The following is a 17414-nucleotide window of genomic DNA, read 5'->3' as shown; positions in this document are numbered from 1 at the left end:
CACCCTGTCTGGTTGCCGGGCGAATTAGCTCATTGGGAGATTGATTTCACCCGCACCTGTTTCCCGTCAGTAATCTGCACACCTGTCCTGATCATCATCTCTACCCTTCAAAAGCTCTGACCTGACTTCCATTCCCTGCCGGATCGTTAGCCATGAACAGTATGTTGTGCCTGAGTACCAGACTCCAGTTGGATAGAATTTGTTTTGTTGTTTTCATTTACGTATTGCTTGCCTTGAACTTACCTCCGTTTGTTTTGTCTTCAGTTACTCACCTGGATCATTCACTCCATTCCCGCCTGGTTGACAGAGGATTCTGCTACTACATTGGATTCACCTATTTCCTCTCATCTACTCACCACCGCTGCCCGCTACACCATCTGGATATATCTACCTTTTCACATTTCACTGTAAATAAATACTCACCTTCTTCCTGCGCTCCTTGTCCTGGTCTGCTTCTGGGTTCGATCTTGAAAGATCGTGACATTGTGAGTGCAACCATATGAAGATCATTAAAGGTAAGTGATTAATTGTATCACTATTTCTGACTTGTGTAACTCCTCTACTTGGCTGGTAACTGTTTGTAATGATTTGTCTGCTGGGCGCTGTTCTCAGATAATCACATGGTATGCTTTCGCCGTAAAGCCTTTTTGAAATCTGACACCTTGGTTGGATTAACAAGAAGTTCATCTTTAAACCGATGTATAACACTTGTATGTTTTATAATTTTTTTTAATGTGTATTTCTGTTTTTGAATTTGGCGCTCTGCAATTTCACTGGATGTTGGCCAGGTGGGACAGTAGCGTCCCACAGCCCCTAGAGAGGTTAAACAAATCAAAATATATTTTATATTTCAGATTCTTCAAAGTAGCCAACCTTTGCCTTGATGACAGCTTTGCACACTCTTGGCATTATAGCAAAGGGTGGCTATTTGAAGAATCTCAAATATAAAATATATTTTGATTCGTTTAATACTTTTTTGGTTCCTACATGATTCCATACGTGTCATTTCATAGTTTTGATGTCTTCACTATTATTCTACAATGTAGAAAATAGTAAAAAATAAAGAAAAACCCGTGAATGAGTAGGTGTTCTATAACTTTTGATGTCTTTTCATGTCTTAAAAACAAAATCTTAAAAACAAAAACACATTTCAGACAAGTACCGGCATCATAAGCGTTCACATTCAGTGTTAAGCTTGCCAAACTAGCAAAGTTTCTGTTAGATATGACACCAATCCCTGAAACACTTAAGTGATCTTCATCATTATTCGACTAAGCTTGATGGCCCAACAGTAAAATGCACATTTTAAAGGCATCTTTGTAGAAGCGCACAAAATCAACCGATTAAACCACTTCATTATGCCTTTCTTTCTACTCTAAAAACAAAAACGTAGTTTGAGACTTATGACCAGACGATACAACATAAGTGATAAAAACCATCTTTACTCCATCGTCTTCTGTTTGCGGTTCTAAGGACTTATTTTTGACTCACGGGTTAAAATGGGAATAACTTCTTGAAACCTTTGCGGCACTGCAAAATGGCTATGAAAGTGCTTATGGAACCATTTCATTACCAGAACAAAGCCTTGAAGAGCAATACAGACTACAGTATACCAACAAGGGCCTCTGACTAAGAATGTACCATTTTCGTAGAATACATTTTGTGACTTGCTTTTTGCATTTTGTGCTAAGATACAGCAGTTTGAGGCCATAGTAGAAGGGAGGGAGAGAGGAGAGCCCAGATACTACTGTCCATCCCAGGCCCTCCACTCATGACTGGGGAGGGTCTGGGGTGAAAGGAAGGTGGTAATGGTAGCGATTAGGGAGGTTAGTCTGATTGGCAGCATTTAGAGGAGAGAAAGCAGGCGTGGCTAGGCCTTCAGTAGTATTTCCGTGCGGACGCTTTGGGATAGGGTGGGTAGGGGACTTGGGGAGGATGTTGGGGACTACCAGTTGAGACGGAAGATGGGGTGCTTAAGGAGTTCCCTGGAGGGGGGGCGGTCCGTGGGCTGTAGCTCCAGGCAGCGCAGGGTGACGTCCCTCAGGCCCGCGGTCAGCTGGGGAGGGATGGAGGGTGCACAGGTGGCACTCGCAATCTGGGGGAGAGGGAGAGAGGAGGTGAGGGTGAAGTTATGATACTGTAGAAACCCAATCAACCACAAGGTCTTTGGATGAAAGAGGAAGGCCAATAGGGTGCTTTTCAGCTATATATATAGTGGGGTCCGAAATGATTGACACCCTTGATAAAGATGAGCAAAAATGACTGTATAAAATAAATAATTGAAATACTGAGCTATAGGGGGATCACGTGACCCTTGAACGAGATGGCCACATGAACTAAGAGCTCCGCACAAGTCGTTTCCAATTCTTAATCTTACCTCCACTTCAAGTTAAAACTCCATTAGCTTTAGTCAAAAAGTCATGGCCGCTACAAAAGGCGACATCACAGGTGACATTTTTACCCGGACTCGACCAATAGCCGCGGAAAAAGCCTCCAAGAAACAGCTAGCTTCAGAAAAAGATAGTGCCATTAGCCAGGAGCAAGAGGACCCGTCCCCTCGCGAGGGCCAACAACTGCCAACCTCGCACTCTGTTGAAGACATCCTTTCTGAGCTAAGATCCCAACGTACAGAACTCAACATCAAATTAGATCAAAATTATCTCAGCTCAGTGTGATAGAGGGCAAGGTGACAATCCTGGAAAATGCTTTGCCTGACATCAACAACAAGATAACCATCAACGCGGTTATCACTGAGAAATGGACCAATGATTAAAAGTGATTACTGTTACTACTAAAGGAGGTAAGACAACATATAGCCGCCATACAATGACCCACCCGCCCCGCTAAATGTCATTATAGCCGTCTAATTTGTATTTATTTAGTAGGCCTAACCTAGGCCTACTAAACCTTTATCCTACTTTATTTTTCTCCTTTTCTGTTATTATTTGTAGTTATCATTTTCACATAGGCCTCCACCATTTATAGCCTGTGGATTATGACACATTTACAGACGTAACGAGAGGCTCAATGTGTCAATTTTATGCCTATGGCCTTATCCTGTTGCTATTTCGTTTTAATAAAAGCAAACAACTTATCCTATAGATCCATCTTCAGGATTTGCTCCATCATTTCTGTTTTATTTGGTCCAAAACTGTTCCCGTTTTTCGGAACACAGAAATTAGATTGAGCGTGGGTTAATAGATCCAACGGGATATGTCGAGTTGTTTGGGAACTCGGCTGGGGTGTTCAGAGATTGGTCTTTTACATACACCACTTATGTTTTATTTTATGTGATTGCAGCTGTAACTATTATCCACCTATACCCAGAGATGACTTGCACTAGAGTTTGATTACTGCTTGATGACATTGACTAGTACCTTAAATCTACTGGCATGGAACTGCCATGGTCTAGGTCATGCAATAACATGGAAAAATATAATATGTGCTCTTAAAAAGGAAAAAGCAAACATCACACTATTACAAGAGACACACCTCTCTTGTAAGAGATATATATATATCTCTTACAAGAGATTCTTATCCATAAGCATGTTCCATTCATAATTGACAAAAACATATCTGATCCGGGGGGAGATTTATTCTGATAACTGAGTCACTGTATAGGCAACCAGTTACTATCTTAAACATATACGCCCCTAACACAGATACTCCTGCTTTCACGTCGAAAATGATAACCCTGTTCAACGAACATTGTGTTTCCTTTGGAGTGCTGGCTGGAGATTTTAATTGTACCCTCAACCCAACCCTGGACAAATCATCTCAAGTCCCCACCACAAACCCTAGATCTGCAAAGATGTCGTTCCTCTCTTACTAAAGAGATGGGACTGATAGGGCGGCAGGTAGCCTAGTGGTTAGAGCGTTGGACTAGTAACCGAAAGGTTGCAAGATCGAATCCCCGAGCTGACAAGGTGAAAATCTGTCGAACTGCCCCTGAACAAGGCAGTTAACCCACTGTTCCTAGGCCGTCATTCTAAATAAGAATTTGTTCTAAACTGACTTGCCTAGTTAAATAAAGGTAAAATAGATATCTGGAGAGAGACTAATAGCTCATCTATGGACTATACATACTACTCAAATGTCCATAACACCTACTCTCGTATACAGTTGAAGTTGGAAGTTTACATACACTTAGGTTGGAATCATTAAAACTTGTTTTTCAACCACTCCACACGTTTCTTGTTAACAAACTATAGTTTTGGGAAGTCGGTTAGGACATCTACTTTGTGCATGACACAAGTAATTTCCAACAATTGTTTACAGTGTTTACACTGTGTCACAAGTCCAGTGGGTCAGAAGTTTACATACACTAAGTTGACTCTCCCTTCTTATGGCTGCAGGGGCAGTATTGAGTAGCTTGGATGAAAAGGTGCCCAGAGGTGCCCAGAGTAAACTGCCTGCTCCTCAGTCCCAGTTGCGAATATATGCATATTATTAGTCTATTTGGATAGAATACACCCTGAAGTTTCTAAAACTGTTTGAATGATGTCTGTGAGTATAACAGAACTCATATGGCAGGCAAAAAGCTGAGAAAAAAATCCAACCAGGAAGTGGGAAATCTGAGGTTTGTAGGTTTTCAACTCATTGCCTATCAAATACACAGTGGGATATGGGTCATTTTGCACTTCCTACAGCTGCCACTAGATGTCAACAGTCTTTGGAACCTTGTCTGATGCTTCTACTGTGAAGTGGGGCCGAAGGAGAGGGGATTGAGTAAGGTCTATCATGAGCTGAACATGTGCGGACCATGCGCGTTCATGTGAGAGCGAGCTCTGTTCTATCGCATTTCTGAAGACAAAAAGGAATCCTCCGGTTAGAAATATTATTGAAGATTTATGTTAAAAGCATCCTAAAGATTGATTCAATACATCGTTGGACATGTTTCTACTGACTGTTATGGAACTTTTTGACATTTCGTCTGCTTTTAGTGAACGCGCTTCGTGACTTTGGATTTGTTTACCAAACGCGCTAACAAAAGTAGCTATTTGGACATAAATGACGGACATTACCGAACAAATCAAACATTTATTGTGGAACTGGGAATCCTGGGAGTGCATTCTGATGAAGATCATCAAAGGTAAGTGAATATTTATAATGTTATTTCTGACTTCTGTTGACTGCACAATATGGGCGGGTATCTGTATGGCTTGATTGGGCTCTGAGCGCCGACCTCAGATTATTGCAAGGTTTTTGCTTTTTCCGTAAAGCTTTTTTTGAAATCTGACACAGCGGTTGCATTAAGAACAAGTTTATCTTTAATTCTATGTAAAACATGTATCTTTCATCAAAGTTTATGATGAGTATTTCTGTTATTTGATGTGGCTCTCTGCAATTTTTGGATATAAATATGAACTTTATCGAACAAAACATATATGTATTGTGTAACATGAAGCCCGATGAGTGTCATCTGATGAAGATCATCAAAGGTTAGTGATTAATTTTATCTCTATCTGTGGATGTATTTCAAGGCCATACCTTCAAACTCAGTGCCTCTTTGCTTGAAATCATGGGAAAATCAAAAGAAATCAGCCAAGACCTCAGAAAATAAATTGTAGACCTCCACAAGTCTGGTTAATTCTTGGGAGCAATTTCCAAACGTCTGAAGGTACCACGTTCATCTGTACAAACAATAGTACGCAAGTATACACACCATGGGACCACGCAGCAGTCATACCACTCAAGAAGGAGACGTGTTCTGTATCCTAGAGATGAACGTACTTTGGTGCGAAAAGTACAAATCAATCCCAGAACAACAGCAAAGGACCTTGTAAAGATGCTGGAGGAAACAGGTACAAAAGTATCTATATCCACAGTAAAACTAATTCTATACCGACATAACCTGAAAGTCTGCTCAGCAAGGAAGAAGCCACTGCTCCAAAACTGCCATAAAAATGCCAGACTACGGTTTTCAACTGCACATGGGGACACAGATCATACTTTTTGGAGTAATGTCCTCTGGTCTGATGAAACAAAAATAGAATTGTTTGGCCATAATGACCATCATTATGTTTGGAGGAAAAAGGGGGAGGCTTGCAAGCCGAAGAACATCATCCCAACCGTGAAGCACGGGGGTGGCAGCATCGTGTTGTGGGGGTGCTTTGCTGCAGGAGGGACTGGTGCACTTCACAAAATAGATGGCATCATGAAGGAGGAAAATTATGTGGATATATTGAAGCTGCATCTCAAGACATCAGTCAGGAAGTTAAAGCTTGGTCGCAAATGGATCTTCCCAAATGGACAATGACCCCAAGCATACTTCCAAAGTTGTGGCAAAATGGCTTAAGGACAACACAGTCAAGGTATTGGATTGGCCATCACAAAGCCCTGACCTCAATCCTATAGAATATTTGTGGGCAGAACTGAAAAAGCATGTGCGAGCAAGGAGGCCCACAAACCTGACTCAGTTACACCAGCTCTGTCAGGAGGAATGGGCAAAAATTCACCCAACTTATTGTGGGAAGCTTGTGGAAGGCTACCTGTAACGTTTGACCTAAGTTAAACAATTTAAAGGCAACACTACCAAATACTAATTGAGTGTATGTAAACTTCTGACCCACTGGGAATGTGATGAAAGAAATAAAAGCTGAAATAAATCATTCTCTCTACTATTATTCTGACATTTCACATTCTTAAAATAAAATGGTGATCTAACTGACCTAAAACAGGGATTTGTAATAGGATTAAATGTCAGGAATTGTGAAAAACTGAGTTTAAATGTATTTGGCTAAGGTGTATGTAAACTTCCGACTTCAACTGTACACGATGAGATTATTATGGACAGCCAAGCATCAATCATCATGTCACCAGAATAAGATATTTATTGGAAAGGAGTGTGAAGCTCATTACCCTGTGAAGTTCATCATAATTATTTAATCTGCAGACTAATAAACTGCATGCTTTCCAAAGTCATAGTGGGAGGACCAGACAATATCACTGTGTGGCTCGAATTTACTTCAATATGATGGTTGTTATATCAATATTTGCGCATAAAAGCGTTTTTATTTCTCGCATAAAAATATCCCACCTTTTCTAGCGTATTTTTTTGTGTCAATATGTGGAAAGTTTACTGTCAAAATTACTGATCCCATCAAGCTGTCATGACATTTTTTATCCGGAATGTACTTTACTCGCATAAAAAGGTTGGATGGAAACCTGGTTATTGAAAACCTGTGGATTGAATTGAAGAAAGGGGGATACCTAGTCAGTGGTACAACTGAATGGATTCAACTGAAATGTGTCTTCCACATTTAACCCAACCCCTCTGCGGGGGGCTGCCATAATCGACATCCACGTTTTCGGCGGCAGGGAACAGTGGGTTAACTGCCTTGCTCAGTGGCAGAAAAACAGATTTTTACCTTGTCAGCTCCGGGATTCAATCCAGCAACCTTTCAGATACTGGCCCAACGCTCTAACCACTAGGCTACCTGCCGGGCAGTCCATCAGCGCAGACAAAGGATATCAAGGATCTGGAAAGACTCTGCATAGAGGAATGATCTAAAATCACTCACGTGTTCTCAAATCTCATAAAATTCTGCCTGAAAGTGGAATTATGTTTTTCGAAATGACCTTAACAATTATCTGTAAGGTTTCAGTCAAGCAGTACATTTTAAAACACAGATTCAACCACAAAAACCAGGGAGGTATTCCAATACCTCGCAAATAAGGGCACCTATCGGTAGATGGGTAAAAATACAAAAAGCAGACATTGAATATCTCTTTGAGCATGGTGAAGTTAATTACACTTTGGATGGTGTATCAATAAACCCTGTCACTACAAAGATACAGGCGTCCTTCCTAACTCAGTTGCCGGAAAGAGGCCAACGGTGACTTTAAAACAGTTACAGAGTTTAATGGCTGTGATAGAAGAAAACTGAGGATGGATCAACAACATTGTAGTTACTCCACAATACTAACCTACATGACAAAGTGAAAAGGCTGTACAGAATACAAATATTCCAAAACATGCATCCTGTTTGCAACAAGGCACTAAAGTAATACTACAAAAAAATGTGGCAAAGAAATTCACTTAAAAAAAAAAAATTTTTTAACATTTTATCCCATTTTCTCCCCAATTTTCGTGGTATCCAATCGCTAGTAATTACTATCTTGTCTCATCGCTACAACTCCCGTACGGGCTCGGGAGAGACGAAGGTCGAAAGCCATGCGGCCTCCGAAGCACAACCCAACCAAGCCGCACTGCTTCTTAACACAGCGCGCCTCCAACCCGGAAGCCAGCCGCACCAATGTGTCGGAGGAAACACCGTGTACCTGGACCCCTTGGTTAGCGCGCACTGCGCCCGGCCCGCCACAGGAGTCGCTGGAGCGCGATGAGACAAGGATATCCCTACCGGCCAAACCCTCCCTAACCCGGACGACGCTATGCCAATTGTGCGTCGCCCCACGGACCTCCCGGTCACGGCCGGCTGCGACAGAGCCTGGGCGCGAACCCAGAGACTCTGGTGGCGCAGCTAGCACTGCGATGCAGTGCCCTAGACCACTGCGCCACCCGGGAGGCCTAGGAATTCACTTTTTGTCCTGAATACGAAGTGTTATGTTTGGGGCAAATCCATTACAACACAGTACCACGCTCCATATTTTCAAGTATAGTTATGGGTATGCTTGTAATTGTTAGGGACTGGGGAGTTTTTCAGGATAAAAAATAAATGGAATGGAGCTAAGCACAGGCAAAATTCTAGAGGAAAACCTGGTTCATCAGTCTGCTTTCCATCAGACACTGGGGGATTAATGAACTTTTCAGCAAGAGAATAACCTAAAACACAAGGCCAAATCTACACTGGAGTTGCTGACCAAGAAGACAGTGAATGTTCCTGAGTGGCCAAGTTGTTGTCTAGCAATGATAAACAACCAATTTGACAGAGATTGAATATTTTTTTTTTTTTTTAGAATAGTGGGCAAATGTTGCCCAATCCAGCTGTGGAAAGGTCTTAGAGACAGCTGTAATCGCTGCCGAAGGTGCTTCTATGAAGTATTGACTTGGGTGTCTGAATATAGAATATAATATATAGATATTTCTGTATTTAATTTTCAATAAATTAGCAAACATTAAAAAAAACATGTTTTCACTTTGTCATTATGGGGTATTGGTGAGAATATATATATATATATTTTAATCCATTTTGAATTCAGGCTGTAACACCAAAAAATGTGGAACAAGTCAAGGGGTATGAATGCTTTCTGAAGTCACTAGAGTACTGTATGTCTTTTACAACTATACGTGAGTTTTTACAGCTATATGTGTGCTTTTTCGGCTATATGTGTGTACATCAATCAATATAAAGTCATGTTGTGGCAGTATATCCTGTGAATTCTTTAAGTTCAAGCCTTACAAGCAGAGTGCCAACTCCATCTAGTTGGGGAAAACACTGATTGTGCAGTTTTTTGTGGGTCGCATATTCAATGATAATGCTCAAGACCCAACAATAAAATGTCTAGGTATAGGATATTTCTGGTCCTGAAGACAAATTGATCACATATCTAAGTGACTGGACATGGTTTCCTTAAAATACTAACTTTGTGACTTTAATTAGAATAATAATAATAAACATAATATATGCCCTTTAGCAGACACTTTTATTCAAAGAGACTTATCGTCATGCGTGCATAAATTTTTCACATTGGGTGGCGCCAGGAATAAACCCACAATCCTGACATTTCAAGCGCCATGCTCTACCAACTGAGCCATACAGGACCACACCACACTACTTGTATTGACGGTACCTTGAATATGAGGGCCAGATGGTTGGAGTGTTTCTCAGCGTTCCAGGGGGGCTTGGCACAAGACATCTCGATGATGGCACATCCCACACTCCACACATCACAGCTCCGGCCGTACTGCTGTCCACGTAGCACCTACAGAGTCAACCATACACTGAAGGTATCAACATATGGACAAATGCATTACGTTTATTGAATTTAAGCATTTAATGCACGCACCCACTACACACGCATACTTAACTCTACTCCATTCATAGTCTTTAATGTGCAAATAGCGGCAGAATTGACCGAAATGGCAAGCCATTGTTTTACAGCACTTGACTGGGTGTTGTTGAAGACAGACTTATTTTTGGTGGATGGACACATAATGTCAAACCAAAGGATGTGACTCGGCCAACGAGTTAAATTTATCACGGAGCCTCCCATCATGTTTTGTTGGGTCTGTATTTAGTTGCCCTCTTTCTTCATTCTTTATCACGACTATGGCTTCAATTAATTCTGAGGCCAAATCTTGCTTTCTTATGTTTGGGGAAGGATATTTAAATGTCAATGGCTTCCGACAAAGATTTATTTTCGCCGCGAAACACAGCCGCCATTATGCAGGCCATTCAGAATCACGTGTCCGCTGGGGAACTGAACTAAAGTGGATTTCGATTTCTCAGTAACTCCCAAATGAAAGAAAATTATAATCCCTTTTGAGAGAGGGCCCCCACAATGGAGTCCGGACCTTTAATGCCTTGTTACTACTGTGGCTCCCAAAACCTTGTTTAATTAGGAGTGAGTTCAGCTGTGAACTGCCTATCACAGCACAGCAGCCCAGTTCATTATCAGCATCCTCAGGGACCTCTTCAAAAAAAACAGCTCCCACAGAAGGCTACTGCTTCTGCCGCTGTTTCTTCTTTCTCTTTCAGATCCTCTCCACAAACAGGATACAGAGGATTGAGAGGTTTTGATCTTAGGGCATTTGTTTAAGTGGCAGAATTTTCTAGCTTTATGCTCACAAGCTTCATGCCAGCCATCACTTGTACACAGTGTGTGTGTCTGAAATGCTCTGTGGCTCTGGTCAAAAGTAGTGCACTATAAATGCCGGGAAGAGAGTGCTAATTCGGACACAGATTTAGTCTCTCTCCCTCATCCATGTTTACCTCGGGGGCCATGAAGGCGATGGTTCCCAGGAGTTGGCCTTGGAACTCCCCTGCTCCAGTGCCCTTAGAGGCCAGTCTGGCAGCAGCTCCGAAGTCGGCTATACGCAGCCTCTGACCTGTGCTGTCAATCAGCAGGTTGGCACCTGGGGGAGAGAGAGAGTGGAGTGGGGGAAGGGTAGTTATTGAAGAGATAGGATGTCCTGACCAGTAAAAAATCCCAAGCCCTTATTATAGTAAGCCCCCACAGTCAAAGCTAAAACGTGGAACACATAAATGAGTTTGTTTGTGTCCTGGGTCGAGCACATAGGGGCTCGCCATCCCCCCTCCTTAAGCTCTGTGACAGGCAGCACAATTTCAGCAGGGATTTCCTGTGTGCTGGAGGTTGTTTGTGTGCGTGTGTGCGTGTGCGCACTCACCTTTGATGTCTCTGTGGATGATCTGATTCTCGTGGAGGTAGGCCAGGCCTCGGAGCAGCTGCTCCGTGTAGTTGATGATCACAGCCTCCTTGAAGGCCCCGTACTTGTTCAGGAGATGGGACACACTCCCACCTGGACACAACAGAGAGAGGATAAACTATAGAGATAGAAGTACTATAACCTAGTCATTCTATTTCTAAGGGAGCAACAAGTGTGATTGTTATAGGAGGGAGGACAATGCTTTTTGTTTTTTCAACGTTGGATGTGTCATCATCAAAGGCCCTTACCTGCCATCCACTCTACCATCAGGTTGTAGTTGCTCTTCTCGCAGGTGGCCCCCAGCATGCGGATTATGTTGGGGTGGTTGAGGTGGGCCATCATCCGGATCTCCTCCCTCAGAGCCTCCACCACCTCCTCCTGCTCTGACGATGTGTTCCTCACATACGTCACCTAGATGGAGAGGACACACACACACTCATGGTTATTAGGGGATGAAAGAGCTGGACATTCTCTTTCAGGGCTACATCTCAGTTTGATGTCACTTGTTAAAATTGAATCAACTCTGAAATGGAATCCATAGGCCCCACCTAGAAACAACACCTAGCTCCCAATCCTAGACACTCCTGCAGATCTGAAAGAATTGAATCGGTATAGAAAATATGGTAATAGGTCTCCCTTGCCCTCTGAACGGCTAGGATGAATTTTCACAATATTGCTTATACCTATCCATTTCTATCATATCAACAGGAGTACATAGGAGTTGTTTGGAATTCATCATAGGAGAATCAGCCCTAGGATAGGCTCTCTGATTGCCTTGTATGTGTCTCCTCTTCTCACCTGTTTGACTGCCAGCAGGGTGCCAGTGCCCACGTCCTGGGCCTGGTAGCAGGAGGAGAAGGCCCCCAAGCCAATCTGCTGGCCCTTCAGCCACTCGTGGCCCTCCCTGTAGGGCTGCTTTGCTTTGGTAAGGCCAGGCAGAGTCTCTGGGGTCTGGGGAACCATATAAGACATCGTGTCAGTATGCCATCCCATACCAGGGCAGGACACAATGTCGTGGAACACTCAGATAGATATTATGTAGAACAAACATGCATTTCTGACATGTAGCCAGGAATCACGTCAGTTCTATTTATGACGTTTCTATCTGCAACGTTTCACGTCTGTCGACTGAACGTGGCCTAGGCCTATTGCCTATACACATACAATTAACTGCCAAAATAAAGAAACACCAACATAAACTGTCTTAATAGGGTGTTGGGCCACCACAAGCCAGAACAGCTTCAATGCACCTTGTCACAGATTCTACAAGTGTCTGGAACTCTATTGGAGGAATGCGACACCATTCATCCACAAGAAATTCCATAATTTGGTGTTTTATTGATGGTGGTGGAAAACGCTGTCTCAGGCGTCGCTCCAGAATCTCCCATAAGTGTCCAATTAGGTTGAGCTCTGGTGACTGAGACGGCCATTGTAAAAACGGACAGCTTCAGTCAGCTATTTAGTGCTTTCTCCATAGGCCTCCTATTCACAAGACCCAAACTTCTTTAGTTCTTATTATTGGTCAAGGTCATGCCAGACAGCATTATGTTAGCCTATCAGCAGTTAGTATTCCTGGGACGTTCAGTGTAGCACGAGCAGGGCAGATGTCAGAAAAGTGCTTTCACCATACGATGTTTTCCATCCTACTAGTCTTTCTCCTATGGTTAAAATACTTTTGCTGTCTGATATTTTATTGTGCATGCATCTAAAAGTGCCTTAAGATGTTTATGTCTTGTTGTTTTCGGATCTCAATATTAACTATTGTTATAACTGCCATTTGTATTGAGGGTGTTCGTTAGCTCGCGGTCTCGCTAGCGTTAGCTCTAGCATTAACAATTGAATTCAGAATGTATTAGGATTTAGCATGCTTATTAGCATTTAGTCGTTTGTTAGCATTTCTCATGCATGGTGCTATGCTAGATTATTTGTGTATATCGCTCATGCTATATTTAAGCAATAAGGCACGGGGGGTGGGTGTGGTATATGGCCAATATACCATGGCTAAGGGCTATTCTTAGGCAAGACGCAACACCATTAGCTGTGGTATATTGGCCATATATCACAAACCCCCGAGGTGCCTTATTACTATTAAAAACTGGTTACCAATGTAATTAGAGTAGTAAAAAAAAATGTTTTATCATAAACGTGGCTGTCAGCCAATCAACATTCAGGGCTCGAACCACCCAGTTTATAATCTGGGTTATATTCGCAGACATTTCTACATTGCTGTATTTGCTATACAGTGCCTTGGGAAAGTATTCAGACCCCTTGACTTTTTCCACCTTTTGTTACGTTACAGCCTTATTTTAAAACTGATGAGAAAAAAAAATCCTCATCAATCTACACACAATACTGAAATATTACATTTATGTAAGTATTCAGACCCTTTACTCAGTACTTTGTTGAAGCATATTTGGCAGCGATTACAGCCTTGAGTCTTCTTGGGTATGACACTACAAGCTTGGCACACCTGTTTTTGGGGAGTTTCTCCCATTCTTCTCCGCAGATCCTCTTAAGCTCTGTCAGGTTGGATGAGGAGCGTAGCTGCACAGCTATTTTCAGGTCTCTCCAGAGATGCTCGATCGGGTTCAAGTCCTGGCTCTGGCTGGGCCACTCAAGGACATTGAGACTTGTCCCGAAGCCACTCCTGCGTTGTCTTGGCTGTGTGCTTAAGGTCGTTGTCCGGTTGGAAGGTGAACATTCCCACAGTCTGAGGACCTGACCGCTCTGGAGAAGGTTTTCATCAAGGATATCTCTGTACTTTGCTCAGTTCATCTTTCCCTCGATCCTGACTAGTCTCCCAGTCCCTGCCGCTGAAAAACCTCTCAACAGCATGATGCTGCCACCACCATGCTTCACCGTAGGGATGGTGCCAGGTTTCCTCCAGACGTGAAGCTTGGCATTCAGGCCAAAGTGTTCAATCTTGGGTTCATCAGACCAGAGAATGTTGTTTCTCATGGTGTGAGTCTTTAGGTGCCTTTTGGCAAACTCAGAGTTGACTGTCATGTGCCTTTTACTGAGGTGTGGCTTCCGTCTGGCCACTCTACCATAAAGACCTGATTGGTGGAGTGCTGCAGAGATGGTTGTCCTTCTGGAAGGTTCTCCCATCTTCACAGAGAAACTCTAGAGCTCTGTCAGAGTGACCATCGGGTTCTTGGTCACCTTCCTGACCAAAGCCCTTCTCCCCCGATTGCTCAGTTTGGCCGGACTGCCAGCTCTAGAAAGAGTTTTGGTGGTTCCAAACTTCTTCAATTTAAGAATGATGGAGGCCACTGTGGTCTTAGGGACCTTCAATGTTGAAGACATGTTTGGTACACTTCCCTAGATCTGTGCCTCGACACAATGCTGTCTCGGAGCTCTACGGACAATTCCTTCGGCCTCATGGCTTGGTTTTTGCTCTGACATGTACTGTCAACTGTGGAACCTTATATATATATTTATTTTTTATTTAATTTATTTAACTATATAGACAGGTGTGTTCCTTTCCAAATCATGTCCAATCAATTGAATCTACCACAGGTGGTCTCCAATTAAGTTGAAGAAACATCTCAAAGACGATCAATGGAAACAGGATGCACCTGAGCTCAATTTCGAATCTCATAGCAAAGCGTCTGAATGTTTTTAATTTTAATATATTAGCACAAATTTCTAAAAACCTGTTTTCGCTTTGTCATAATGGAGTAGTGTGTGTAGATTGCTGTGTATTTTTTAAAATCTATTTTAGAATAAGGCTGTAACGTAACAAAATGTGGAAAAAGTTAAGGGGTCTGAATACTTTCCAAATGCACTGTATAAAGTAAAATATTGTTGGTTGCGTGGAGAGTGCGTGGAGGAGGAACAGGGTTCTGGAGACGCACAGGAAGCCTGGTGCGTGGTGTTGGCACTGGTGGTACTGGACTGGAGCAAGGAGGTGGCACCGGATATACCGGACCGTGAAAGCGTACTGGCTCTCTTAAGCACCGAGCCTGCCCAACCTTACCTGGTTGAATGCTCCCCGTAGCCAGGCCAATGCGGGGAGGTGGAATAACCGGCACTGGGCTGTGCTAGCGAACCGGGGACACCATGCGTAAGGCTGGTGCCATGTACATTGGCCCGAGGAGACGCACTGGAGACCAGCTGCGTTGAGCCGGCTTCATGGCACCTGGCTCGATGCCCACTCTAGCCCGGCCGATACGTGGAGCTGGGATGTACCGCACCGGGCTATGCACACGTACAGGAGACACCGTGCGCTCTTCTGCATAACACGGTGTCTGCCCGTACTCTCGCTCTCCACGGTAAGCCCGGGAAGTTGGCGCAGGTCTCCTACCTGACTTTGCCACATTCACCCTTTAGCCAAGACATTTTTGGGGCTGACTCTCGGGCTTCCTTGCCAACCGTGTTCCCTCGTAACACCGGTTCCCTTTCGCAGCTAGCTCTCCTAGCTGCCTCCACCTGTTCCCATGGAAGGCGATCCCTTCCAGCCAGGATCTCCTCCCATGTGTAGCAACGCTTTCCGTCCAACACGTCTTCCCAAATCCATTCCTCCTGACATCGCTGCTGCCGCTGCTGCCCGTTACCACGCTGCTTGGTCCGAGTTTGGTGGGTGGTTCTGTAACGGTTTTCTTCCTGAGATGAAGGAGAGAACCAAAACGCAGCGTGGCTAGTGTTCAACATGTTTAATAACAAAGAGACGATAACGTGAACACTATACAAAATACAAAATAACAAACGTGAAAACCGAGACAGTCCTATCTGGTGCAGAACACAAAGACAGGAAACAACCACCCACAAACCCCAACACAAAACAAGCCACCTAAATATGGTTCCCAATCAGAGACAATGACAAACACCTGCCTCTGATTGAGAACCATATCAGGCATACATAGAAATGGACAAACTAGACACACAACATAGAATGCCCACCCAGCTCACGTCCTGACCAACACTAAAACAAGTAAAACACACAAGAACTATGGTCAGAACGTGACACTAACAGAACACAGAGAGTGATCTTTAATGGAAGCCTCTCAAACATAATCAAGGTAGAAGCAGGAATTCCACAGAGTAGCTGTTTAGGCCCCTTGCTTTTTTCAATCATTACTAACGACATGCCACTGGTTTTGAGTAAAGCCAGGGTGTCTATGTATGCGGATGACTCAACACTACACGTCAGGTACTACAGCGACTGAAATGACTGCAACACTTAACAAAGAGTTCCAGTTAGTTTCAGAGTGGGTGGCAAGGAATAAGTTAGTTCTAAATATTACTAAAACTAAAAGCATTGTATTTGGGACAAAACACTCACTAAAAACCTGAACCTCAACTAAATCTTGTAATTAACAATGTGGAAATTGAGCAAGTTGAGGTGACTAAACTGCGTGGAGTAAACCTGGAGTAAACTGTCATGGTCAAAACATATTGATACAACAGTAGCTAAGATGGGGAGAAGTCTGTCCATAATAAAGCGCTGCTCTGCCTTCTTAACAACACTATTAACAAGGCAGGTCCTACAGGTCCTGGTTTTGTCGCACCTGGACTACTGTTCAGTCGTGTGGTCAGGTGCCACAAAGAGTGATTTGGGAAAATTGCAGTTGGCTCAGAACAGGGCAGCATGGCTGGCCCTTAAAAGTACACAGAGAGTTAATCTCTCATGGCTCAAAGTGGAAGAGAGATTGACTTCCTCATTACTTTTTTGTAAGAGGTGTTGACAAGCTGAAGATACCAAGCTGTCTGTTTAAAATACTAGCACACAGCTCGGACACCCATGCATACCCCACAAGACATGCCACCAGAGGTCTCTTCACAGTCCCCAAGTCCAGAACAGACTATGGGAGGTGGACAGTATTACATAGAGCCATGACTACATGTAATTCTATTCCACATCAGGTAACTGATGCAAGCAGTAGAATCTGATTTTAAAAGCAGGTAAAAATACACCTTATGGAACAGCTGGGACTGTGAAGTAACACAAACATAGGCACAGACATGCATACATACACATGATAACATACGTACTATACACACACTTACACATGGATTTTGCGCTGTAGATATGTGGTAGTGGAGTATGGGCCTGAGGGCACAC

The 17414-nt window shown here is 43.2% G+C and overlaps 1 protein-coding gene across 1 annotated transcript in view; it reads right to left on the bottom strand.

The window, feature by feature from the left end:
• Nucleotides 1–1040: 1040 nt before the first annotated feature.
• Nucleotides 1041–17414, bottom strand: part of LOC120020909 (mitogen-activated protein kinase kinase kinase 1-like) — a 115799-nt gene continuing 99425 nt past the window's right edge. The window contains exons 15-20 of the mRNA XM_038964532.1: nucleotides 12149–12301; nucleotides 11599–11761; nucleotides 11312–11443; nucleotides 10896–11038; nucleotides 9754–9885; nucleotides 1041–2095 (exon numbers count right to left, since the gene is read on the bottom strand). Of these exons, the coding sequence (XP_038820460.1) occupies nucleotides 1946–2095; nucleotides 9754–9885; nucleotides 10896–11038; nucleotides 11312–11443; nucleotides 11599–11761; nucleotides 12149–12301 (873 nt within the window). The 3' untranslated portion in view covers nucleotides 1041–1945. The remainder of the gene's footprint in view (nucleotides 2096–9753; nucleotides 9886–10895; nucleotides 11039–11311; nucleotides 11444–11598; nucleotides 11762–12148; nucleotides 12302–17414) is intronic.

Source organism: Salvelinus namaycush, chromosome 26, assembly GCF_016432855.1.
Source record: "Salvelinus namaycush isolate Seneca chromosome 26, SaNama_1.0, whole genome shotgun sequence".
NCBI classification, from domain to species: domain Eukaryota; kingdom Metazoa; phylum Chordata; class Actinopteri; order Salmoniformes; family Salmonidae; genus Salvelinus; species Salvelinus namaycush.
The sequence above is the reverse complement of the archived record's forward strand: the minus strand, read 5'-3'. Positions and strand labels throughout refer to the sequence as shown.